This window comes from Somniosus microcephalus, chromosome 17 (assembly GCF_052327205.1).
Source record: "Somniosus microcephalus isolate GS21.2 chromosome 17, FLI_Smic_1.0, whole genome shotgun sequence".
Classification (NCBI taxonomy): Eukaryota; Metazoa; Chordata; class Chondrichthyes; order Squaliformes; family Somniosidae; genus Somniosus; species Somniosus microcephalus.
In genome coordinates this window covers 9736541-9763483 of record NC_141003.1, presented here as the reverse complement: position 1 = coordinate 9763483, position 26943 = coordinate 9736541, and the positions used below count along the sequence as shown (strand labels likewise).

Genomic DNA, 26943 nt, shown 5'->3' with positions numbered 1-26943 from the left:
TCGTCCAGCTGGGTGGGACTGCACTCGCCTGGTTCCCTTCTTATCTATCTAATCGTAGCCAGAGAATCACCAGCAATGGCTTCTCTTCCCACTCCCACATTGTTACCTCTGATGTCCCCAAAGAATCCATCCTTGGCCCCCTACTATTTCTCATCTACATGCTGCCGCTTGGCAACATCATCTGACAACACAGCGTCAGTTTCCACATGTATGCTGATTAGGTCCAGTTGTACCTCACCACCACTACTCTCGACCCCTCCACAGTCTCTAAATTGTCAGACTGCTTGTCCGGCATCCAGTTCTAGATGAGCAGAAACTTTGTCCAATTAATTATTGGGAAGACCTAAGCCATTGTTTCCGGTCCCCACCACAAACTCCATTCCCTAGCCACTGACTCCATCCCTCTCCCTAACATCTGTCTGAGGCTGAACTACACTGTTTGCAACCTTGGTGTTGTGGCGACACGCCACCACTGGACATAATCCGCTCGCGGCGGCACGGACAGTTTAAGCAGGCGCCCCCAGCCGGGGGCCCTTTCTTCCAGCAACTTGTTTCCCGCAGGGACAGTCTGCCGGGAGCACTTCCTGTCTGGGAAGTATTTAAGTGGATGTGCGGGCTTTTCCAGTTCCTCTTTGTCATGAGGTAGAATAAAAGCAGTTGTGTTTTACTAGCTCTGGTCTCGACTCCCACGTTTGCCGCGGTATCTCAACACTGGTGACCCCGACGCTCAGGACGAATCCTAAGCTAGCATGGCGGATACAAACGCAGTCACGGTTAAATTACCGGACTTTTGGGAGAACCTCGCCGAAGCCTGGTTTGTTCAAGCTGAGTCCAGATTCCGGCTGAAACACATTACAGTCGACGCCACAAAGTACGACTACCTCGTCTCTGCTCTCACCTACGCCACAGTCCCCAAGGTTTGGGCAGCGCTGCAGAATCCACCACCGGACGGCAAGTACGAACATCTGAAGGCTGCGCTCCTTAAAAAATTTCAAACGTCCTCTTACCAGCGCCACTGCCAACTCCTTGACCTCCCCGGCCTTGGTGATGCTTCACCATCAGACCTGCTTTCCCACATGCTGTCCCTCTCGGACGACAAAAACCCCGGCGCCCTCTTTCGCACGCTTTTCATTCGGCAGCTCCCCGCCAGCATCCGCCCGCTCATTGTGGAGTCTGGCTCCAGGGACCTGAATGACATAGCCGAAAAGGCCGACCGGCTGCTCTCTGCACAGTCCGCTCGCGACGTCGCGCCCGACCTCACGGCAACGACCACGCGGGCTTCCCGGCCCACTAGGCCCGACCGCCCTACCACTCCGGGTCACTGCTACTACCACACCCGTTTTGGCGCTAGGGCCCAACGCTGCACCGTGTACTTTCAAACCCCCCCCGCACCGGCCCCCGCGATGGCCGCGGGGCAAAAGGGGCCTCTACTGTATGTCACCGACGACAGAACCAACTGCTGATTTCTGTGCAACACAGGGGCCCAGTACAGCATCACCCCCGCCTCCGCCCTCGAAATCCAACGCGGCACACGGGGTATCACGCTGGCCGCAGCCAATGGCTCTGAGATCCGCACATATGGCACCCGCATGGTCACGCTCGACCTCGCGGGCCGCCGCTACCGCTGGGAGTTCCTCACAGCCAAGGTCCTCTGCCCACTCCTCGGCGCAGACTTCCTACGCGCCCACGGCCTCCTTGTCGACATTCCGAGGCACCGCCTCGTCGACATCAACACTATGGCCCCCATCCCCGGCGCATTTACCCCGGCCTGTTCGGCCGGCCTGACGACCTACTGCCTCGCCAGAGCCACGGACGACTACTCGGCACTCCTAGCCGAGTTTCCCGCCCTCACTAACCCGACCTTTTCGGCAAAAGCCGCCAAACACGGTGTGGAGCACTATATTCCCACCACTGGCCCCCCAGTTTCTGCCCATGCCCGCAGACTCAACCCGGCCAAGCTGGAAATCACGCGGGCCGAGTTCACCACCATGGAACAACTCGGCATCATCCGCCGCTCCAGCAGCCCTTGGGCCCCGCCCCTCCACATCGCCCCCAAGCCTGGCGGAGGCTGGCGCCCTTGCGGGGACTACCGCCGCCTTAACGATGCCACCACCCCCGACCGATACCCGGTGCCACACATCCAGGAATTCTCGGCCCGACTGGCCGGACGAACCGTCTTTTCCAAAGTCGACCTGGTGCGCGGTTACCACCAAGTCCCCGTACACCCCGCGGACATCCCCAAAACGGCCGTCATCACCCCATTCGGCCTGTTCGAGTTCCTGAGGATGCCCTTCGGCCTCAAGAATGCAGCCCAGGCTTTCCAGCGCCTGATGGACTCAGTCCTCCGGGACCTAAACTTCCTATTCGTCTATCTAGATGACATTCTCGTGGCCAGCTCCTCCAAACAGGAGCACCTCGAACACCTTCGCATCTTGTTCAGGCGCCTAGCCCAACACGGGCTCATCCTCAGCCCGGCGAAGTGCCAATTCGGCCTAACCGAGATCGATTTTCTCGGTCACCACATCACCCCTGCTGGGGCCGTCCCCCTGCCCAACAGGCCGTCCAGCAATTTCCCCGCCCCACAACCATCAAGGGCCTCCAGGAGTTCCTCGGGATGGTGAACTTCTACAACAGGTTCATCCCCAGAGCGGCAGCCCTCATGAAGCCCCTATACGACTCCCTCCGAGGTAAATCCGGCAAGATGGACATAGCCTGGACCACTGACACGTCAGCCGCCTTCGACGCCACCAAAAACACGCTCACCGACGCCACCCTGCTCGTGCACCCGAGGGCTGATGCCCGGGTCGCGCTCACCACCGACGCCTCCGACCACGCGGTCGGTGCCGTGTTCGAGCAGTGGGTCAATGGCGCGTGGCAGCCACTTGCCTTCTACAGCCGCCAACTGCGCCCCCCGGAGGTCAAATACTCCACTTTCGACCGCGAGCTTCTCGCACTCCACCTGTCGGTCCGCCATTTCAGGTTCCTCCTGGAAGGCCGCCCCTTCACCGCGTACGTGGACCACAAGCCACTCACATACGCGATGGCCAAGCACACCGAACCCTGGTCCGCTAGGCAGCAACGCCAGCTCGCGGCCGTGTCCGAGTTTACTACGGACATCCAGCACGTCTCCGGTAGAGACAACATTGTCGCCGACTGCCTTTCCTGTCCCGCCATCTGCGCCAATCACCTCGCGGTCGACTACGCGCAACGAGCAGCGGCCCAGCTCACGGACCCAGACCTCCTCTCGGCGGCTACCAGCCTGCCAGGGCTACGCCTAGTCAAGGTCGCGCACGGGCCCGAAGCCACGGCAGTCACTTGCGACGTCTCACTCGGCCAACCCAGGCCGGTCGTCCCTGCAACCTGGTGCCGCCGCATCTTCGACGCGCTCCACGGGCTCTCCCACCCGGGTTCCCGCGCATCCGTCAAACTCCTCTCCCAGCGTTTCGTCTGGCGCGGCCTCAGCAGAGATGTTCGGACTTGGGCCACCTCCTGCCTCGCCTGCCAATGGGCTAAGGTACAGCTGCACACAAAAACACCCCTGGGAGACTTCGAGGTACCCAGCCGCCGCTTCGACCACGTACACGTCGACATCGTCGGTCCCCTGCCACCATCGCAAGGCCAAACTTATCTCCTCACGATGGTCGACCGCTACACACTCTGGCCTGAGGCAGTGCCGCTGACCTCCACCACCACAGCCGACATCGCCAGGGCGTTCGTTAACACCTGGGTTGCGAGGTTCGGCGTACCGGCCGACATAACCTCCGACAGAGGCGCCCAGTTCACCTCCGAACTCTGGACGGCCACAGCACGCAACCTCGGGGTGACGCTCCACCGAACCACGGCGTACCACCCGCAGGCCAACGGGCTTTGTGAACGCTTCCACAGGTCACTCAAGGCCTCACTCCGCGCCGGCCTGCAGGACAGTACCTGGACTGACCGCCTACCGTGGGTGCTACTAGGCCTACGCACCGCGGTCAAGGAAGACCTCCAGTCCTCAGCAGCGGAGTTAGTCTACGGACAACCGCTGCGCGTCCCAGGCGAATTCCTTCCGGAGGCTACCACGCCTTGGTCGGCCGAACAGCAGCGGCTCAACTCTTTCTCTTCCGCTCAGCAGTTCGCCCCACTTCCGGTCAACCGACACGGCGAACTCGCACCTCACGCCCCGCCAAATTTACAGCAGGTGCGCTTCGTCTTCGTGCGACACGACGCGCACCGCGGGCCCCTGCGACCCCCGTACGACGGACCGTACGATGTGCTACAAACCGGGGACAAGGCCTTCAAGCTGCGACTCGGCGACAGGGTCGACACAGTCTCCATCGACCGGCTCAAACCAGCACACACAGAACCAGGGGAACAGGTCCCCGTGGCCCGGCCTCCAACTAGAGGCCGTCCCGCCAGCAAGCCAGCACAGCCAGCGGCAAACTGCCCGGCCCCACCAACTAGACCGGCGACCACTCAGAGCCGCTGCGGCAGAACCATCAGACCACCGTCACGACTCGTCCACTCCTCCTAAGCGGATTCATGGGGGAGCTCTGTGGCGACACGCCACCACTGGACATAATCCGCTCACGGCGGCACGGACAGTTTAAGCAGACGCCCCCAGCCGGGGGCCCTTTCCTCCAGCAACTTGTTTCCCGCAGGGACAGGCTGCCGGGAGCACTTCCTGTCTGGGAAGTATTTAAGTGGATGTGCGGGCTTTTCCAGTTCCTCTTTGTCATGAGGTAGAATAAAAGCAGTTGTGTTTTACTAGCTCTGGTCTTGACTCCCACGTTTGCCGCGGTATCTCAACAGTGTCATATTTGACCCTGAAATGAGCTTCCGACCACATATCTGCAGCATAACTAAGACCGCCTACTTCCACCTTTGTAACATCGCCCGTCTCAGCTCATCTGCTGCTGAAACCCTCATCCATGCCTTTGTTACCTCTAGACTTGACTAATCCAATGCACTCCTGACTGGCCTCCCACGTTCTACCCTACGTAAACTTGAGGTCATCCAAAACTCAGCTGCCCCGTGTCCTAACTTGCACCAAGTCCCGTTCACCCATCACCCCTGTGCTCGCTGACCTACATTGGCTCCCGGTTAAGCAACTCCTCAATTTCAAAATTCTCATCCTTGTTTTCAAATCCCGCCATGGCCTCACCCCTCCCTATCTCTGTGATCTCCTCCAGCCCCACAACCCCCCCGAGATATCTGTGCTCCTGTAATTCTGCCCTCTTGAGCATTCCTGATTATAATCGCTCAACCATTGGTGGCCGTGTCTTCTGTTGCCTGGGCCCAGAGCTCTGGAATTCTCTGCCTAAACCTCACCACCTCGCTACCTCTCTTTCCTCCTTTAAGACGCTCCTTAAAACCTACCTCTTTGATGAAGCTTTTGGTCACCTGCCCTAATTTCTCCTTATGTGGCTCGGTGTCAAATTTTTTGTCTTTTAACACTCCTGTGCAACGCCTTGGGACGTTTTACTACGGTAAAGGCGCCATATAAATACAAGTTGTTGTTGTTAACCTCTATGGTTCTGTAAAGGTTTTTTTTATTAAATGTCACATGTCATTTACAAAAGGTAAATCGTGCTTGACTAATCTACTGGAATTTTTTGAGGATGTAACTGGTAGAATAGATAAGGGAGAACCAGTGGATGTGGTGTATTTGGACTTTCAGAAGGCTTTCGATAAGGTCCTGCATAAGAGATTAGCGTGTAAAGTTAAGGCACATGGGATTGGGGGCAAGGTATTGACTTGGATAGAGAACTGGTTGGCAGACAGGAAGCAAAGAGTTGGAATAAACGGGTCTTTTTCCGAGTGGCAGGCAGTGACTAGTGGGGAACCGCAGGGAACTGTCCTAGGACCCCAGCTATTCACAATATATATTAATGATCTAGATGAGGGAACTAGATGTAATATCTCCAAGTTTGCAGACAACACAAAGCTGGGTGGGCGTGTGTGCTGTGAGGAGGATGCCGAGAAACTCCAGTATGATTTGGACAGGTTGGGTGATTGGGCAGATGCAGTATAATGTGGATAAATGCGAGGTTATCCACTTTGGTGGCAAAAACAGGAAGGCAGATTATTATCTGAATGGCAATAGATTGGGAGAAGGGGAAGTGCAACGAGACCTGGGTGTCCTTGTGCACCAGTCGCTGAAGGTAAGCATGCAGGTGCAGCAGGTGGTTAAGAAGGCAAATGGTATGTTGGCCTTCGTAGCGAGAGGGTTTGAGTACAGGAACAAGGATGTCTTGCTGCAGTTGTACAGGGCCTTGTTGAGACCACACCTTGAGTATTGTGTGCAGTTTTGGTCGCCTTATCTGAGGAAGGATGTTCTTGCCATGGAGGGAGTGCAGCGAAGATTCACCAGACTGATACCTGGGATGGCAGGAACGACATATGAGGAGAGATTGGGTTGATTGGGCTTGTACTTGCTGGAGTTTAGAAGAATGAGAGGGGATCTCATTGAAACTTATAAAATTCTAACAGGACTAGACAGACTAGATGCAGGAAGGATGTTCCCGATGGCGGGGGAGTCCAGAACCAGAGGTCACAGTCTAAGGATAAGGGGTAAGCCATTTAGGACAGAGATGAGGAGGGATTTCTTCACCCAGAGAGTGGTGAACCTGTGGAATTCTCTACCACAGAAGGCAGTTGAGGCCAATTCATTAAATATATTCAAGGAGTTAGATATATTTCTTAAGACTAAAGGGGTCAAGGGATATGGGGAGAAAGCAGGGACAGGGTACTGAGTTTGGATGATCAGCCATGATCTCATTGAATGGCGGAGTAGGCTCGAGGGGCCGAATGGCCTACTCCTGCTCCTATCTTCTATGTTTCTATGTCCAGAACAGTATTTTCCCTTTAAGATACTTCTCCTAATGGAAGTTCCCTTTAATTGAACAATGTTAATAAGTTAAATGAATTTAATGGAATAACAGTAGAAATTCATTGGCTGCAGTGCAAATACTTCTCAGTGGCTCCAAACCATGACCTTCCATAAAATCAGTTTTTTGGCTGTTAGCCAGTTGATTTAATGTATAAATGTCACCTTGGCTCATTTGCCTCTGGATCACAGGTTGTGGGTTTAAGCCCTACACCTGCGCATAATCTAGATTGACACTCCAGAATAGTTTCAGATAAGATGTTAGGGATCCTTCTGCCAGTTCCTGTGGATGTGAACGATCCCTGACACTCTCTGAAGGAGAGCAGAGGGTCATCCATGTATCTGGCTGATATTCAACAAACAAGCTGTTTTATGTAACTACAGATAATGAAAGTCAAGGCATCAGCGGTATAATGCAGGCATTTTAATTAGTAGAAGCAATCAACTGATATAATCATTTGATTCTGATACAGAGCAAATACTGCTCACGACTTATTTGGAAGAATTAAACCTACAGTTTTACACAGTGCAAAAAGTAAACTGAACGGGACAGGCTGGGAATTTAGAAAACAGATTGTGAAATATTATTCAACAACTTAAAAACTACAAACTATGCTTTAAAACAGTACCAACCTCCTGGAAGAGATAAAATATTGATTGTATTATATCTATCAAATTAATACTCAATAGTGTGTCTGAGTTAGCTTGTGGAAGAAATGTCCAGGTACATATTATGAGTAAATGTAAAAGGAAGATCAAAACAAAATATTTCAAAGACATTGTTATCAGATGCAAGTTCCAACTTGTGTGAATGAAGTAAAGATACAGTAATTCAATCTGATTCCAAGAAAGAAGTCAGCCACTTGAACAGACTCCCCTGCTTTAATACATATCCAATCGCAGGATTAAATATTTTTTCCAGCTGTTCTAGGGTCTCGAAGGAAACGTCAAAGGGGATCTATTGAGAAAGTAAATGAATTTAATACAATATATGAAGTAACCTATGTTAAAGCTTCTATACAGTATTTGTTATGAAAAGGAGAGAGCAAAAGGCATTTGTTTGTGATCTTTGTGGCGATTCTCCAGCAAGAGATTGATGGAACCCCTGAGGGAATGGTACAAAGCCTAAAAGCAGACATTTATGTCACTTTTCCGGGGATTCTGCTGAAGTTATGGGAGGAAATCGGGAGAATCCTGTGTAAATACGGGGCTATTTAGTCCAATAAGGCCATGTATAATCAGTTCCATCTTGGACATTATCCCAACGTATTTACTTTCCTGAGGAAATATTCTGCAATTTCTCCCTAACCCCTAAATGTAAATCAAACATTAACTCCAGGATTCGTGTCTAAATTATAACCTGCATTATAAATACTTGCTTTCTTTGGCATGAAATGTCCAGTTCCAGCCACAGAGAACCATCATGTGTCGTACACCATTCAATCCACTCTACCAGTACTTGTTCGTATAAATCGCAATCAGTTCTCGAACCAGATACACCTCCAGCTCATTTTAAAGATACAGTATTAAGTTTTTTAGCTGCAACTCTATCCTACATATCTACTCCTCTTTAGGGAAAACAGATCTTGCTTGAGACATGCTAATTTTATCCTCATGTTCTCTACTTCTGCACTACAGCTCCCAAGTATCCCAAGTAGTATAAAATATCAATGACTTCACCACAAATGAGCTGGAAGTGCTAGACAGGCTAAATGGGCTAAACAAATAAATCTCCGAGGATAGATGATATTTATCCCAGAGTGATGAGAGAGACTAGGGAAAAAATTTGTGAAACACTGATAATCATTATGAGGGAGGTACTGGACACTGGGGAGGTACAAGTAGTTTGGAAACAGGCTACTGTGGTGCCTGTATTCAAAAAAGATGGCAAGACAGACACAGCCAACTACAGACCCATTAATCTTAATGTTTGATTTACATTTAGGGGTTAGGGAGAAATTCCACATAAAATAATGGAATTGGTTATCAAGAGTAATCTTGAGGTTCATCTGTGCAATGTAATCAAATAACCAGAAGTCAGCATGAATTCCAAAGGGGAAGATCCTGCCTGACCAACCTTCTTGACTTCTTTGAGGAAGTGACAACAAGTGGACTGTGTTAAGCTCTATGGCATGGTGTAGCTTGACTTCCAAAAGACAAGTTTTATATGAAAGATTGTTAATTAAACTCAAAGCTCTGGGGATTCAGGGTAAAACCTGGGAACGGATAAGGAACTAGCTGAAAGGTGGAACAAATGAGTACTCATTGGAGGAGTTATGTCAAGAGTGGTGGGAAGTACTGAGTGGAGTGACTCGGGACTCAGTGCTGGGACCACTGCTGTTTCAAATTTACATGGATTACGTGGATTCAGGAACTCAATGCAAAGTGGTCAAAATGCAGATGATACCAAACTAGGAGGGGCAGTGGAATTGGAATTGGAAGAGGCAGATGAGAAATTACAGAATGAGTTGTACAAGGTATGCATTTGGGCAAAACAATGTCAGCTGTAATTTAATGCAGATAAGTGTTTTTTTGTTGCTGGTAAGGTCAGCATTTATTGCCCATACCTAGTTGCCCTGAGGCAGTGTTGAGCCTTATTCTTGGACTGCTGCAGTTGTGTGGTAAAGGTGCTGTTATGTATAGAGTTGTTATTCTATGTAGTGGTCCGATACAACTGTATGGCTTGCTAGGTCACTTTAGAGAGCTGTTAAGAGTCAACCACTTTGGTGTGGGATTGGAGTCAGACCAGGTAAGGACAGCAGATTTCCTTCCCTAAAGGGCATTAGTGAACCAGTTAGGTTATTATGACAATCCAACAGCTTGATTGTCACTTATACTGAAGCTAGCTATTTATTTCCAGATTTATTAAACTGAATTTGAGTTTTCAAACTGCCATGAAGGGATGTGAACTCATGTTCTTTGGATTATTAGTCTCGTAATATAACCACTACACTACTGTGCTACACATAAGAAGGAAAAGTAGATGACACACATACTCCAGGAATGGTGTTGAATTAGCTGAGGATGAAACTGAGAGAGACTGAGGAGTCTTAGTAGACTTGCCACTAAACATGCCCATCAAAGCCAACAGGATGTTGAACTACATAACCAAGACAGCAGAATACAATTCAGAAGACGCAGTGATAAACTGTACCGTGCTCTGGTCAGACTTCACCTTGAATACTGCATCCTGTTCTGGTTACCATGAAACAAGAGAGATATTCATGAGCTGGAGACAGTACAGAAAAGAGCCATGAGTTTGATCCCCAGTGTCGGGGGTCTAAGTTATGGGGAAAGACTGGAAAGGAGGGGTCTGAGAGGTGATCTTATAGAAAGATACAAGATAGTTAGCTGTATCGAAGAAGGTAACCTGGAATATTACTTTAAATTAAACTGTGGGACTTGAATTAAGGGACACGGGCTCAAACTAGAGAAAGGTAATTTTACGACTGATATCAGGAAATTCTTCTTCACACAAAGTATAATCACCCCTGTGCTCACTGACCTACAATGGCTCCTGGTTAAGCAATGCCTCAATTTTAAAATTCTCATCCTTGTTTTCAAATCCCTCCATGGCCTCGACCTTCCCTATCTCTGTAACCTCCTCCAGCCCTACAACCCTCCAAGATCTCTGCAGTCCTCCAATTCCGCCCTCATGTGCATCCCCGATTTTAATCGCTCCACCACTGGTGGCTGTGCCTTTAGCTGTCTAGGGCCGAAGCTCTGGAATTCCCTCCCGAAACCTCTTCATCTCTCTACCCTCTCTCCTCCTTTAAGATGCTCCTTAAAACCTACATCTTTGACTAATCTGTCCTAATATCTCCTTATGTGGCTTGGTGTCAAATTTTGTTTGGCGCTCCTGTGAAGTGACTTCGGACGCTTTACTAACGTTAAAGGTACTACATAAATGTACGTTGTTGTTGTTGAATTTATCCTGTTTATTCACATACTACATGTAAAATAAACCCACTTCTTGTGCCACTGATCATCCACCTTCTGGAAGATAGGCACTTGAGGCTATGTACGAGATTACCGTATTCAATACAGACAACACACAAAATCGCGTCTGGGTAACGCTATCATATGACTAGATATTGGACAGTAAAGGTGAACTCCAGATTTTAGGTGATACAGGGCCTGCTTAGGAGACTAACTGTCTATTCCAAACCAGACAGAATATCTAGCACAGGCCCGAAATTTGTAACACTCATCCAACGTCTGAGCACACAAACCTGCTGAATGGGTCACTGGATAGCGAAGGGGAGTGGGAACTCTGGGTGATTTTTCCCTCCCTAAGCCTGAGGCTAACTCTAGAATCATAGAAAGTTACAGCACGGAAGGAGGCCATTTCGGCCCATCGTGTCCTCGCCGGCCAACAAAGAGCTATCCAGCCTAATCCCACTTCCCAGCTCTAGGTCCGTAGCCCTGTAGGTTAGAGCATCCCAAGTGCACATCCAAGTACTTTTTAAATGTGGTTAGGGTTCCTGCCTCTACCACCCTTTCAGGCACTGAGTTCCAGACCCCCACAACCCTCTGGGTGAAGACATTTCCCCTCAAATCCCCTCTAAACCTTCCACCAATTACTTTAAATCTGTGCCCCTTGGTTTTTGACCTCACTGCTAAGGGAAATAGGTCCTTTCCCACCACCGAGGTTAGGCTGACTGGCCTGTAATTACTCGGTCTATCCTTTTCTCCCCTTTTAAACAAGGGTACCACATTAGCAGTCCTCCAGTCCTCTGGCATCACACCTGAAGCCAGAGAGGATTGAAAAATGATGGCCAGGGCCTCTGCTAGTTCCTCTTTTGCTTCTCTTAACAACCTGGGATACATTTCATCCGGGCCTGGGGATTTATCCACTTTTAAAGCTGCTAAACCCCATAATGCTTCCTCTCTCACTATGTTTATTCCATCTAATATTTCACACTCCCCCCCCGCCCCCGATAGCAATGTCTGCTTCACCCCTCTCCTTTGTGAAAACAGGTGCAAAGTATTCATTAAGAACCCTACCGACGTCTCCCGCCTCCACACACAGATTACCCTCATGATCTCTAATAGGCCCTACCCTTTCTTCAGTTATCCTCCTACTCTTAATATATTTATAAAACAGCTTTGGGTTTTCCTTGATTTTACTTGCCAAGAATCTTTCATGCTCTCTCTTTGCTTTCCTAATATCCTTTTTAATTGCACCCCTGCACTTTCTGTACTCCTCTAAAGATTCTGGAGTATTTAGCCCTCGGTATCTGTCATATCCTACCCTGTATGTCCCTAGACATCCAGGGGTTCTAGATTTGTTAGTCCCACCTTTTTTCTTTAAGGGCATATATTTGGTCTGAACCCTCCGGATCTCCTCCTTGAATGCCTCCCACTGCTCTGACACTGATTTACCTTCAAGTAGCTGTTTCCAGTCCACTATGGCTAAATGCCCTCTGAGCTTAGCAAAATTTGCTTTTCCCCAATTTAGAACTTTTATTCCTGGTCTATCCTTGCCCTTTTCCATAACTACCTTAAATCTAATAGAATTATGGTCACTAGCACCAAAATGCTCTAGCAACCCTACTGCCACTCTAGATGAGTTCAGTTAATTCAGCACAACCTGAGGATGGAACCTGGAAGCTTTTTGGTCTAATATGGCTCAGCGTCTCATTGGATAAACTCATTGAGCCACCAGGATAGCTACCATCTTCTTTAAAGAAGAAAAACATTGGCATATTTGCCCAAACTTCAATATGAATTCCTGAAATAATCATTAGTAAAGAAACAATTAAAAATACTAATGCTCATCGGTGACTATACCTCTGAGTCTAGACTGAAGGTTGACCCTGGAAGCAACAATTCTTTTATTTCTCTGCATAAATTCAGAACCATGTCCTGTGAAAAGATTCAGAAATTGTTAACTTGTAAAGAATTTTATAGGCCGTCAAGTCACTTCTGATTAATATCTTGTTTTGTTATCAACTGTCAATAATATACTTACTGGGAAAGCGTAGATCTTTATTTTTCTAAACTCAACAAGTCGGTCACAGGATTGCCTTGCCAACATTGTTGGAGCATGGGTATTGTTTGATTTGCCTTTGGGGCTGAGACATGAGGGGGAGGGGGAGGGGAAGGGCCAGCAAGGAATGCAGCAGAAGGCTTCGAGAAGAGGGTGGAGAGGGAAGAGCGGAGGAAGCCTTACACCATTGGGCTTACAGGAACCAGATTTCCTACCTCAGCTTTGCAGAGGATCAGTGCATCAGATGGCTTCAGTTCTTCAGGGAGGCAGGGGCTGAGCTCTGCCACCAGCTGAACCAAGAATTACAGCCCATCACCAGGACCTCTACAGCACTGCCTGTGGCTGTGAAGGTGACTGTGACCCTGAACCTTTATACATCGGGCTACTTCCAACATCCAGTGGGTGACATCAGTTACATCTCTCAGTTTGCTGTGCCCTCTGCAATCAAGGAGGTAACAGATGCACTGATTGCTATGCACCAGGAACTGATCACCTTCCCAAAGGAGGCTGCCAAGCAGGGGAACGCTTTGGGGTTTTCAAGAGTTGCTGGATTTGCTCAGGTGCAGGGATAATCATCTGTGCCAACATGGCCTTGCATGCTCCTGTACAAGACTAAGCCCTCTACTACAATAGGAAGGGATTCATTTCTGTAAACGTGAAACTTGTCTGCGACCATAGGCATCAAATTATGTGGGTTGTGCCTGGTATTCCGGCAGTAGTCATGATGCTTTCATCCTACACCAGGCCCAATAAAAGACTTTCTTTTATACAACGCCTTTCACGACCACCAGACGTCCCAAAGCGCTTTACAGCCAATGAAGTACTTTTTGAAGTGCAGTCACTGTTGTAATGTTGGAAACGCAGCAGCCAATTTGCACACAATGTGATAATGACCAAATAGTCTGTTTTAGTGATGTTGATTGAGAGATAAATATTGGCTAGGACACCGGGGAGAACTCCCCTGCTCTTCTTCGAAAGAGTGCCATGAGATCTTTTACGCCCACTTGAGAGAACATCTCATCCGAAAGACAGCACCTCCGATAGTGTAGCACTCCCTCAGCACTGCACTGGAGTGTCAACCTAGATTTTTGTGCTCAAGCATCTGGAGTGGGATTTGAACCCACAACTTTCTGACTCAGAGGCGAGAGGGTTACCCACTGAGCCATGGCTGACACTTGGAAGAAAGGACGTATTGAGGACAGGATCATGACTCCTGTCCGGAACTCGGGCACAGCGTATATACAATGAGTCACGCCAGAATCAGGGCTTTCATACATCAGACCATCGGCCTTCTCAAATGACGATTCCAATGCCTTGACAGAGCTGCAGGTGACGTTCAACACAGCTTGGAGCAAGTGTCTAGATCTGTCATTGTATGCCGCCTCACAAAGAGCGCAAGCATTGGAGCTGCAAGAGCAGGAAGAACTTGAGGAACAAGAATGAGGGGAAGGGAATGCTGAGGTTGCAGGGGAAGAGCAAGGCCCAACAGGGCTGCCAGAACTCTCAGAGAGCAGCTCATTGATGAATGTTCCCTTCCCTCCCCAAAGTACCAACAGTCCCTCGATCCACCTAAACCAGTCCTCACAACTGCCATCTGTATGCAGTCATACAGTCCACGTTCATGGGAGTTGGCTTTATATGACTAAGAATTTCAAGTTCAACAGCAATCTAAGAAAAAAAATATTTACAAGGTACTTCATCGCTCTTCAGTTGACAATTACTCATACTGAGCATAGAGAACTAAAATTCACCATTGTGCAAAGCCCTAGTACCTGTCCTCAGTGCTCATTTATCTATTCTAGTGCTCCTACAATATCCATCCCCAGTGGATACAGTAGGGGAGTTGGAAAGCTGCTGAACTTCCATTGAGGACTTCTGAGATGACCGTGGTGGGTAAGCTTGAGTAGTTCTGACCGTAGAAGGCCCGGCTGCAGCCTACAATGGCTGGGATAGTCTGGCTCACCTCTCTATCTTGCACCAACAAGGGTACTATTTGAATGTGTGGCAGGGGTGCAGATGTGCTGACATCCTGAGGGAGGACAGCATCTGCCTCTCCCATGGAGCCAATGCCACTCTCGTGAGGCTGAATCTCAGCACTCCCGCTGCTATGCATGGAGTGATGATATGCTTCAAAACCCTTATCACTATTCTCCTTCATGCCCTGAAAGCCAGAGATGCTGGAGCCCAGAGCCAAAAAGGCAGCAGCCTCAGCTTCCATCAAAGCTGACACAAGAAACTAAAGCATTGCGGGTCCCAATGCAGTGACCGCTCGCTCCATGGTTGACTGCATGGCCTGAATGCAGTACGCGAAGACCCTGCACAAGTTGGAGCTGAACACCTCCATGCTGTCTGCCATTGTCAGGAACTTGTTGCCAAGCTGCCTTTGCTTCTGCACACTTGTGTTTGGTGAATTTCCCAGTGCAGACCTCACTACTCTAGCCTCTAAACTACACAGAGCGCCAGTCTCTGAGCTGGTGCTTGCTTGGGTAAGGTTCAGTGATGTTGCATTTCTGGAGCGATGTCCTCCTCTTCCTCCGGTCCTGCTATGCCCTCTGGAGTTTCAGGATCTGAAAGGGAAGAGCGGGACAAGGGTTAGCAGTTAGTGGCAAGTGTCATGCAAAGTTTGTGAGGGTGAGATTTCATTGAGAAGGGAAAGAGGGTGAAATGGCTAAAAAAAACCCTGCGGGATATCTCCTCCAGCCTCTCCAGAAGCCATGCTCCTTATGTGCCCCTGCCCACAGTGACCATAAGGATCTCTTGCAGAGGGGCCAGGATAGATGCATAGATGCTGGGCCCCCCCAAAGCTGCCTGCTCCCTGTTATTGTGTGCCAGCTTCTCCTGAAAGAAAGAAGGGAGTATGTGAGTGTTTTGAGGATGTGCATGTCAGGGTAGAATAGTGTGTGAAAAATGGCACAGGTGGGAGGAGCTGAGAGAAGTCATAGTGAGGAATGCTGCAAGTGCAGTGTATTGCAGTAGCAGCAGAAGGACATGGAGTGAAGCATGCTGTGGTGATTGGAGGAGAGTGTAGGAAGTGCGGGAGGGAAGAGTTGTGAGTGCTGAGGCTACAAGTAATGCAGAGTTAAGCAGAGCCATGAGAGATGTACGTTAGGAGTCTTACCTTAGTAGTCCCTGTCAGGTCATTGGACATTTTTTCTGCATTGCAGCCAGGTCCTTGGAGCAATGCTTCTGGCACTGACATGCTCTGCCACTTCTGCCCACTGTTGTCAGGAAGCTACCTTCTTGCCACTGGGTCGAAAGATGAGGTCCCTCCTCCTGCTGACCTCCTCCCCCAGCACCTCCTAAGCTGCATCTGAGAAGCAGGGGTCCCTTCCAGCATCTTGTCTGCCTGCCATTTTACTGGTGTTCAGAATGAAGCTGATTGCAACCACAGTGCACTTCCCCTTTAAGAAGTGCTGGCTGCCGCTAAATGACATCAGTGACATCCAATTTCCTGCCCCTCCCCTGCGTTAGAGGAACAGCCAATGAAGAGCGCAAGTAGTTCTGGAAGTTAAAAGTTCCGGCCTGTGGAACTGCTTAGCTGGTGACTCACAGTTCTATGGTAGGCGAGCGAGGCCTTTGGTAAATACACTGTCATAGAACTTCTAACTCCTCTTTCAGTTATAACAGGAAAGACTATTCCTCCGTTCAGTTGTTAATTAAGGAAGAGATCTCAGCAAATAAAGCACAAATACATTTGGGAATTCCAATGGTTCATAATTTTTATTGACTTTTTCTACTCAAGAAAATGACATTCTATGTGCTGAGAGGGAGAATTTCCACAGGGCTTCTCCTGCTTGTCCGCCATAACTTTGGTAGATCACCTGCACAAACCGTGGATAAATGGCAAAAACACCATTTATGCCACTTTCCTGGGCTTTCTGTGGCTCCTTTGCCAAGGTTACAGCGGATGAATCGAAGAACCCTCGTGGAAATTCACCCTGAGTGTCACATTGGCCAGTCTTAATGCCATTCTTCAAATTGCAACATAGGTTCAATATAGTTGTAAATCTTTTACACTATTTGAGTAAAATTACTGGATGGTGGATCCAGTTGACATTAGTCATGCTGAAAATTCCAATCCATTATATAGTTTCATCAAGTTGCATTCTAAGTAACATTTGGACCAGACTTTGCTGTGGGCTAGCAGATTAAGTGAGATTGAAATCATCACATTTTAAATAGTTCTCAGTTATGTGTCAATTAATATGATATATCTATCACTAATATTGATGAATTGTCAAGGCTAAGTTTAAGTATCTGGGCTCCAGCACAGGAAAATGCTCCCCCCCAAACCCAGAAAAATCCCCACACCACTCGCTTATACAAGAAACAGGTGACAAGTGTCCAAAAAACTCCAGAAAAACACCTTTGTCATCTGTCAAAATAACTCCAGTAATGTGAAAAAAGTGCCCAAAAATAACAGATAAGGCTAAAATGAACTCTTAAATATTCTTAGTATGAGCAGCTGAAAATGCATTGGTCTAGAAATTGGATAAGGCCCAAAAATAGGCCTTCGTGCTGCCTGCTAATTTAAATGACTGCAGTGTGCAGCCCAGTGTTAAACGCGCTGTTGAATGGCTGCACATCTCAGCAAGGAGCCCAAGTTCATGCGAGGCTAGCACCAATTAAAGCTAGCCTGCACTTCTTAAAACCATCATGCACCATGTAAAGGGGAGGTGCACAGCAGGTACTGAAAGTCGTTGTAGAGGAGAGTGTGACCTACAGGAAGAGTGAAGATGGCGCAACATGGCAGAGAGAAGGCTCTCAGATTTTCTCAAGGCTCTGGTGCAGGAGGTGGAAGGAGAGGTGTCCTCTATCCGTAGGGTGCCAAGAGGCTGAGAAGCGAATGGCAGCAGATAGCCGTCGCTGTCAATGCCAGCAGTGTAGCCCCGAGGACCTAGATGCAGTACAGGAAGAAGTTTAATGACCTCACACGAGTGGTCAAGGTCAGTGAATTCATCTTCAATTGACATATCTCTCCATCTGCACCACTAGCATCACACACTGCTCAATGCACCACATCCCCCTCACTCGCCTAGCAGCAATCTCTATCACACATGACCTCACATTCATAGCTTCCCCTCACCCTCACACACTTACCACTGCTGCAAGCCTCACACCCACATCTCACAGTTTGCACACACTGCCAGCTATTCAACCATGACAGGCACATCACCCAAACACATTGCACCACACTCACTGACACACTTCCCTTTCTCTTGCAGGACAAGGGGGCTCACAACCAGCGGCAGCAGGACCTAACCAGCGGGGGACAGGTGCGCCTGCATGACCTCACCCCCATGGAGGAGACGGTGCTGGAGATATTTGGAACGGCCATCGTTGAGCCCGTGGCTCACATCCCACTTCCCCCTCATCCCACAATCTTGTCTGATTTACAAACTGCAGATGGTGTAAGCATGCACCTCTTGCTTTCCCCCCCTCCCCTCACTGCAATCCAACCCTAGTGAATTTCTCTTTTCAGACAGCCAAGAACCGCAACCTGGCCAGGTAGTGGTGGAGGAGCAGGAAGTGCAAGAGGAAGAAGGAAGTGATGCAGAAGGCACACCATCGTCACTTGATTTCACACTCACAGCCACCAGCTCAGATACTGACACTCCGCATACTTTAGAGGGTAGGCTGGACGCGGGATCTGCATGTGGTGAGGCACCGGGCACAATGGCCTGAAGCCAGGGCAGGGGGAAAGGGTAGCGCAGGTGCTAGCTCCCCGGAGGGCGAGGTCGCACACGAGTTCTGCTGCACAGGACTCAGATGAGGACTTCGATGGGGCAGCCTACAGAAGAAGGCTGATGGATATACACAATGAAATGTTTGGTGCATTGGCAGGCTTGCCAGAAAGCCTGAGTGCAATGTCAAGGAGCATGGAGGAGTCTGGCACCAGCCTTGCACAGGGCTTTGTGCAGAGCTTGGAGCCCATCCTTTCCAGCATGGAAGGGGTGGCCAACTCCATTAGCGGAATTGTGGACCCAACCATGATGCAGTCTCTGATGGCCGATGTCTCAGCTTCCATTGCAGCACAAGCAGAAGCCACCCAACGTCTGAGTGCTGCAGTGGAAGCTCAGACTGAAGTCACACAAGCTCAGCTTGCTGCCACACAAGCCCAGACTGCTGCCATCATGGCTGTAGTTACCAGTGTTGAAAGGGGCTTGCAGAGTGTCACAGCAGGCCAGCAATCTGTCCTCCAGCAGATTACTAGGATTGCTGAGGCACCGTCCCGGGGGAGTGGAAGTGGTTCCGTGGAGCGTGAACCTGCTGTCCTCTCTCAGAATTACAGCATTCGTCCTCCCACCACTGCTACTCCACCAATGCCATTGCAGTTGCCCATCAGCCAGCCAGCCCAGACTGCTGCCGCCCAAGCCGAGGTGGTGCAATCCGCAGCCTGGCCTCTTCGGCCCAGAGGTCCTCGAGGCCATCCTGCAAGGCCATCTGCAGTCTCCCCCACTGAAAGCCTTCCATCAGCCATGCAGCAGCTACTGGTAGCACTGCGTAGGAGCACAAGACAGGCAAAGGAATACAGAAGACAGACACTAAGGGAATGCACAAGGGTGATTAGTTGACTTTGTTATGTAATATTGGATCGATTGAGGTATAAATTTGGTTTGGAGTGTTTGTTTTGTGGTGGCTTTTATCGTAGCATTGTGGCCAAGAGGACTCTGTGGTGGTCCATAACAGAGGGATGGTAAGGCGTGGGACTGTAGGTGAATGAACAATTGGGGTTGCGTTCACTGGTACCGTAATCGGATCAGTTGATCCCAGGCAGCCCATCCAGAAAGGGTCCGTCTTGGTTGCCTCCTCCCTTCCTCCTCCTTCTCCGTTCCACTGTATAACTGGTGGCAAGGGCTGTGCCCTCATGATGGTGAAGTTGTGCAGCATGCAGCAGACCATGACGAATTTTGAGACGCACTCTAGTGAGTACTGCAGGGCTCCTCCAGAGCGGTCCAGGCAACAGAAGCGTTGTTTAAGGACCCCAATGGTCTGCTCGATCAAATTCCGTGTGTCACCATGGCTTTCGTTATATGCATGCTGCTCATGTATGGTTGGGTTGCGCACTGGAGTCATGAGCCAGGTGGTCAGTGGATAGTCCTTGTCGCCCAGTAGCCACCCTCTGGTTTTTCGTGGTGGCTGAAAAGCAGATGGTACAGCGGACTACCGCAGAATGAAAGTATCATGGCTGCTGCCAGGATACCGAGCATTGACCTGCCTGATGCGCTAAGTATGGTCGCACACCAGCTGGACATTGAGGGAGTGGAATCCCTTCCGGTTGTGGTACATTTCCGAGTTCAGATGTGGTGCCCGCAATGCAACGTGTGTGCAGTCAATGGCACTGTGCACCATGGGGAAGCCTGCAATCCTGGCGAAACTGTGTGCTCACTCTGCCTGCTTCACTCTGGCAAGACAGAATAAAATGTATTCACCTCTCTTTGCATACAGAGCCTCAGTGACCTCCCTTATGCAACAGTGAACGGCGAACTGGGAGATGTCACCTGCTCCAGCCAGGAAGGAGCCTGGCGCGTAAAAATTCAAGGCCACGCTCACCTTCATAGCCACTAGCAACGCCGTTCGCATCCTGCTCTGAGGCTGCAGGTCTACTTGTAACAGGCAGCAGACTTCAATAAGTACCTCCTTAGTGAAGCGAAGACATCGCACACACTGTTCCTCGCTGAGGTTGAAGTAGGAGAATTGCTCCCTGAAGACCCTGGGTGGGTACGGCCTCCGACTGAGAGTTCTTCTCCCCCTCCTCCCTCTTTGAGCAGCTTTTCCTCCTCTGTGTCGCCTCTGCTCATTCTCCCCATCATGTTGCAGGCCAAGGAGGACACAAACTATGTCTGGGAGCAACTGGTCTGAGCAGAAGCCTTGAAGTAACCTGCCATACCACTCCCTTGAGACTTCAGCAACTTCAAATAAGACACCAAATCAAGAAACACCACTACAAACTCACCAAGAGCCAGTAGAAATCAATCAGCAACTAACCTGAAAGCAGGTGATGATCCCTTTAAATAGCGCTGGTGGGGTGTCCTTCCTGCTGCTGAATGCATGTTCAGCGCTGCGTGTTGGCTGCAGCGCTGAGGTCGAAAATGACAGCGCTGGCGTCAAATCAGTGTTACACCAAAATGGCGTCCGATGTGGACACCATTTTGGGCGCAAATGCAGCACACATAGCGCCGAAAAACCAGGCAATACCGAGTCGAATTTCGCAGCCATTGACTCTCACTTCACTCTCAGTTGTTCTCTCACTTCTCTTTGTTTACTCTTAACCCTTAGTTTGTTCTCTCAGTGCTTCTCTCAGTCCTTCTGTGTATGCATTTTTCATTCTGCACCTACCTCTCTTTATGCGCTAAATCCTGAACTTGCAATCTGTCAAGTTCTGACTGCACATTTCACCTCCTCAAGCTCAGTGGGCAGCACTCTTGCCTCTGAGTCAGAAGGTTGTGGGCTCAAGCCTCACTCCAGAGACTTGAGCACAAAAATCTAGGCTGACACTCCAGTGCAGTGCTGAGGGAGTGCTGCACTGTCGGAGGTGCCGTCTTTTGGATGAGATGTTAAACCGAGGCCTGTTTGCCCTCTCAGGTGGATGTAAAAGATCCTATGACACTATTTTGAAGAAGAGCAGGGGAGTTCTCCCCGGTGTCCTGGCCAATATTTATCCCTCAATCAGCATCACTAAAAACAGATTATCTGGTCGTTATCATATTGCTGTTTGTGGGAGCTTGTATAACGCAAATTCGCTGCCACATTTCCTACATTACAACACTGACTACACTTCAAAAAGTACTTTGTTAGCTGTAAAGCGCTTTGGGACGTCCGGCGGTCATGAAAGGCGCTATATAAATGCAAGTCTTTCTTTTTTTTCATTCACATCAACGTGCTGGCAAAAAGTTGGGCTAATTGCCCACCTACTGCACATTAATTACCCTGAAGATTTTTACGTTTGTTGCAAACAAGCGTAGGAGCCTGTTGCACAGCATAAGGGGAGGGGGCGATGAGAAAATTGTATTAATGTTGAGCTAAGTTTATGCTACAGCCCATAACAATAAGGCACTGGTTCATGCCTGAGTGGATACAAATATTGAAAGAAACTTTAATTTGTTCGAGTTTGAAAACAGGGCCTTTTTGTGTCACCGCCTTTGCTGCCCAAAAGCCTTTTGTAGTTTCAGTTTAATTATTTCCCAACTTCTATTTAGATAGGATTTAATTCACTTTCATGATTTCCTTATCAGACATTTAGGGCTGGATTTTTTGAATGGAGACGTGCTGGAGGCGGGACTGCTGCTTGTCGGGTCTCAATCCCGCCTCCATCATCTTCTGACCAACCAGCGGGATTTTCCCCTGATTGACCTTGTTAAGCCCGCCCTGTGGGCTCAGCAGGCCAATTAGGGGGAAGTCACTGACAGAGCACGTCAACGTCTGACGTGCCATCTGTCAAGACTTCTTGAAAGAAGAAATGTCAGCATTTGACAGCTCTGTAAAGCTGTCAAACACTGACATTCTGTGCAGTTTGATGAGACCTTGTGTTCAGGACTCATCAAACCTTTCAACTTTGTAGAAAGCAGATGACTGTTGGTTCGGAGGATCCAACAGCCAGTCTGTGAAATCTACAATAGAGATGTCGGGGACTCCGGAGCCACAGCGGCTGAAGGCTGTAGGCAGAAAAAAGGTAAGTGAACATTTTTTAACACTTAACACTCACCTCACATACTTACCACTCCACACTTGCACACATCACTCACCTATACATCTCACTTTCAGGCCCCTCCGACCCCCGCAGACCTCCTACTCGACTCCGATTTTAATAGGATAAGGCAGGATCTGGCCAAAATGGACTGGGATCAGCTACTTGTAGGAAAATCCGCATCGGAGCAATGGGAGGCTTTCAGAAGGGAGATTGAGATCATACAATGGCAACATGTTCCCATAAAGGTCAAGGGTGGTTCCAAAAACCACAGGGAACCTTGGATGTCAGGGGATATACGAGAATGGATTAGAAAAAAAGGAGGGCTTTTGGCAGATACAAAAGGCTAAAGACGGAGGAAGCCCTAGAGGAGTACAAAAAGTGCAGGGGGATACTTAAAAAAGAAATTAGGAGATCAAGGAGGGGCCATGAAATAACACTGGAGAGCAAAATAAAGGAAAATCCTAAGATGTTTTATAAGTATATTAAGGGTAAGAGGATAACTAGGGAAAAAATAGGGCCCATTAGGGACAAAAGTGGCAATCTGTGTGTGGAGCCGGAAGATGTAGGAGGGGTTCTGAATGAATTTTTTGCATCTGTTTTCACTATGGAGAAGGACGATGTAGACATAGAAATAGGGCGGGGGGACTGTGATATGCTCGAACATATTAACATCGAGAGGGAGGAGGTATTGGTGGTTTTAGCTGGCCTAAAAATGGATAAATCCCCAGGCCCGGATGAAATGTATCCCAGGCTGCTGTGTGAGGCAAAGGAAGAGATTGCGGGGGCTCTAACACATATATTCAGGACCTCTCTAGCCACAGGGGATGTGCCAGAGGACTGGAGAACCGCTAATGTAGTACCATTATTCAAGAAGGGAAGTAGGGAAAAACCGGGGAACTACAGGCCAGTGAGCCTAACATCAGTGGTAGGAAAATTATTGGAAAAAATTCTGAGGGACAAAATTTGTCTCCACTTGGAGAGGCAAGGATTAATCAGGGATAGTCAACATGGCTTTGTCAAGGGAAGATCATGTCTGACTAATTTGATTGAATTTTTTGAGGGGGTGACTAGGTGTGTGGATGAGGGTAACACAGTGGATGTGGTATACATGGATTTCAGTAAGTCCTTCGATAAGGTCCCGCACAGGAGACTGGTCAAGAAGGTAAGAGCCCATGGAGTCCAGGGTGCCTTGGCACATTGGATACAAAACTGGCTTAGTGGCAGAAGGCAGAGGGTGATGGTCGAAGGTTGTTTTTGTGACTGGAAGCCTGTGGCCAGTGGGGTACCACAGGGATCGGTGCTGGGTCCCTTGCTGTTTGTGGTCTACATTAATGACTTGGATATGAATGTAAAAGGTATGATCAGTAAGTTCGCGGATGATACAAAAATTGGTAGGGTGGTAAATAGCGAGGAGGGTAGCCTCAGTCTGCAGGACGATATAGATGGGTTGGTCAGATGGGCGGAACAGTGGCAAATGGAATTTAACCCGGAAAAGTGCGAGGTGATGCACTTTGGGGGGACTAACAAGGCAAGGGAATACACAATGAATGGTAAGACCCTAGGCAAGACGGAGGGTCAGAGGGATCTGGGTGTGCAAGTACACAGATCCCTGAAGGCGGCGGAACAGGTGGATAAGGTGGTAAAAAAGGCATATGGGATACTTGCCTTCATTAGCCGAAGCATTGAATATAAGAGCAAGGAGGTTATGATGGAGCTGTATAAAACACTGGTTAGGCCACAGCTGGAATACTGTGTGCAGTTCTGGTCGCCACACTACAGGAAGGATGTGATCGTGTTGGAGAGGGTGCAGAGGAGGTTCACCAGGATGTTACCAGGGCTGGAGCGCTTCAGCTATGAAGAGAGACTGGGCAGATTGGGTTTGTTTTCCTTGGAGCAGAGGAGGCTGAGGGGGGACATGATTGAGGTGTACAAAATTATGAGGGGCATAGATAGGATGGATGCTGAGGAGCTTTTTCCCTTAGTAGAGGGGTCAATAACTAGGGGGCATAGATTCAAGGTAAAGGGCGGGAGGTTTAGAGGGGATTTGAGAAAGAACTTTTTCACCCAGAGGGTGGTTGGAGTCTGGAACTCACTGCCTGAAAGGGTTGTGGAGGCAGGAACCCTCACAACATTTAAGAAGCATTTGGATGAGCACTTGAAATGCCACAGCATACAAGGCTACGGGCCAAATGCTGGAATATGGGATTAGATTAGACAGGGCTTGATGGCCGGCGCGGACACGATGGGCCGAAGGGCCTCTATCCGTGCTGTATAACTCTATGACTCTATGACTCCTCCAACCCGACGGAGTTCTCCGAGTTCGGGAAGCCTTCACCTGAAAAGGTAAAATGGGACTAATCCTTTTTTCTGCCTGTTAACTACCTGTTAACAGGCAGTTAAAAGGATTTAATCCCTTTCCCACCTCGAGGAGGCGGGACCCGGGGCAGGAAATCATCCCCCCTCCTGGCAAAATGGCAAGGAGGCGGGTTTTCCATCCGCCCCCACTTTCTGCAACTTTACTGGCAGTCCCGCCTCCTCGGGGCTGACAAAATCCAGCCCAGAAACTCTCAATTTTAGATTATTTAAATTAATTGAAAGTTAGTTCGTCTAATAGAGGAGAAATAAATCGATAGGACTATAAGACTGTAATTATAGGTTTATGTTGTCATGGCCCAGAATTAAAGGGCCGGTGTTAATTCAGCTGCATGCTTTGTATAAAAAGCTTCCTAATCCGAGTTTTAAGGACACCTTCAGTAAAAAGTATCTCAAGACTTTTCAGTGTTTGATCGAATTCTATTAATGTTGAAATCTTGGTTTGTGTATTAAATACTATTGCAATGATCATAATTTATTAATAAAATAGCATTTCTGGCTGCTAAATTATTTAAAATGAGTTGTGGGCAAATCTCCTGTTTCCTGATTGACTAAGAGTCAGGAAGCAAAAGGAGCACCGCCCCATGTGATCCCAGGTTCACATATGCACAATGGTGCACCCCTGGGATCCGTGGGGCACCACGCTGCAACTCTGCAGAGTTTGAAAGCAACTTCTTGAAGCGAGGTTCGCACAAGGTAAATGTGGATTTTGATCGGATGTCAGCAGCGTACTCCTTAACTACACCACCGACCGCGAATTCAAGGTCAATCTATGCTATTCTAATACCTATTTTAACTTACTTCTATCTGTGTAGGTAGTTTTCGAAGATTCACTGGAGAGTCAGTTCGAGTATACCTTTGTCTCAGTCTATGAAGACTGCGCTGAATTGAAGCAGATTGTACAACTTCTGGTTGCAGTAGCATCTCAGGCTTTTGTTTTAATGCAGAAATGTTCTTGAGCAACACAACAACTCTAAAAAATGTGGAAACATTAAAAGTTTAGTGTCTGTAGGAATACATTACTGAAGAAACCTATAATTGTAGAAACCTAGGCTATAGCTCTACTCAGCCCCACTCCTCATTTCCAGGTCCCACTCCCTGTTCGCTCAAAGCTCCAGACTTCCCATCCACTGCAGGATCAAGCAAAGAGGGTGGGGGCAAGAAGCTATAGAAAAATATAGGCCTCTCTCCCCCTTCAATATTAATAGAGTGAAGTTCTAATACCACTATCATCACAAAACTTACAGCCTTTCCACTATCTACAAGGCACAAGTAAGGAGTGTGATGGAATACTCTACACTTGCCTGGATAAGTGCAGCTCCAACAACACTCAAGAAGCTCGACACCATCCAGGACAAAGCAGCCCGCTTGACTGGCAGCCCATCCACCACCTTAAACATTCACTCCCTCCACCGTGGCTGCAGTGTGTACCATCTACAAGATGCACTGCAGCAACTCGCCAAGGCTTCTTCGGCAGCACCTCCCAAACCCGCGACCTCTTCTGCCTAGAAGGACAAGGGCAGCAGGCGCGTGGGAACATCACCACCTCCAAGTTCCCCTCCAAGTCACACACCATCCTGACTTAGAACTATGGCCTAGAAATTCAGTTGTTAGCGCCAGCCGCTAGCGCCTTAGGAGGAGGAGAAGTGGGGCGCTAAGCGGCTAGCGCCTGGGCGCGGCGCGATCTGCGCCTCTCGCAAACTTCACTCAGGATTTAGCGCCGCAGTGCCCGCTCAGCTGCGCACACAGATCGTGACGTCATTTCATGGTGCAACGCCCTTGGTGCACCCCGAACCGGAACTTCAGTGGCGCCGCCCTTCTTTGCGCCTGGCGCCCCCAGCGACTGGTAGAGGGGAACGGTTCCCAGTCGCTGCGGGGTGCAGGGGGCGCTATTTAAAGGGGATTCCTCCTGCATTATAAGTGGCAGCCATTTTGTGCCAATCCTTCTGTGTGAGAGACGGATATTTGGAGAGAGACAAAGGCAGAGAGCTTTCTGCTTTGACTCAGCGCTCGCACAGG

The 26943-nt window shown here is 49.0% G+C and overlaps 1 protein-coding gene across 4 annotated transcripts in view; it reads right to left on the bottom strand.

Annotated features, from left to right (window-relative positions):
- Nucleotides 1–7274: 7274 nt before the first annotated feature.
- The window catches only part of cfap54 (cilia and flagella associated 54), an 859633-nt gene continuing 839964 nt past the window's right edge, over nucleotides 7275–26943 (bottom strand). For 2 of the 4 annotated variants that reach the window (XM_086009901.1, XM_086009904.1), the window contains 3 exons: nucleotides 25726–25897; nucleotides 12662–12736; nucleotides 7275–7826 (listed from right to left, as the gene is read on the bottom strand). In XM_086009901.1, the coding sequence (XP_085866027.1) occupies nucleotides 7701–7826; nucleotides 12662–12736; nucleotides 25726–25897 (373 nt within the window). In that variant the 3' untranslated portion in view covers nucleotides 7275–7700. Of the gene's footprint in view, nucleotides 7827–12661; nucleotides 12737–25725; nucleotides 25898–26943 lie in introns of those variants that run through there. The other 2 variants (XM_086009902.1, XM_086009903.1) reach the window with 2 other exon arrangements.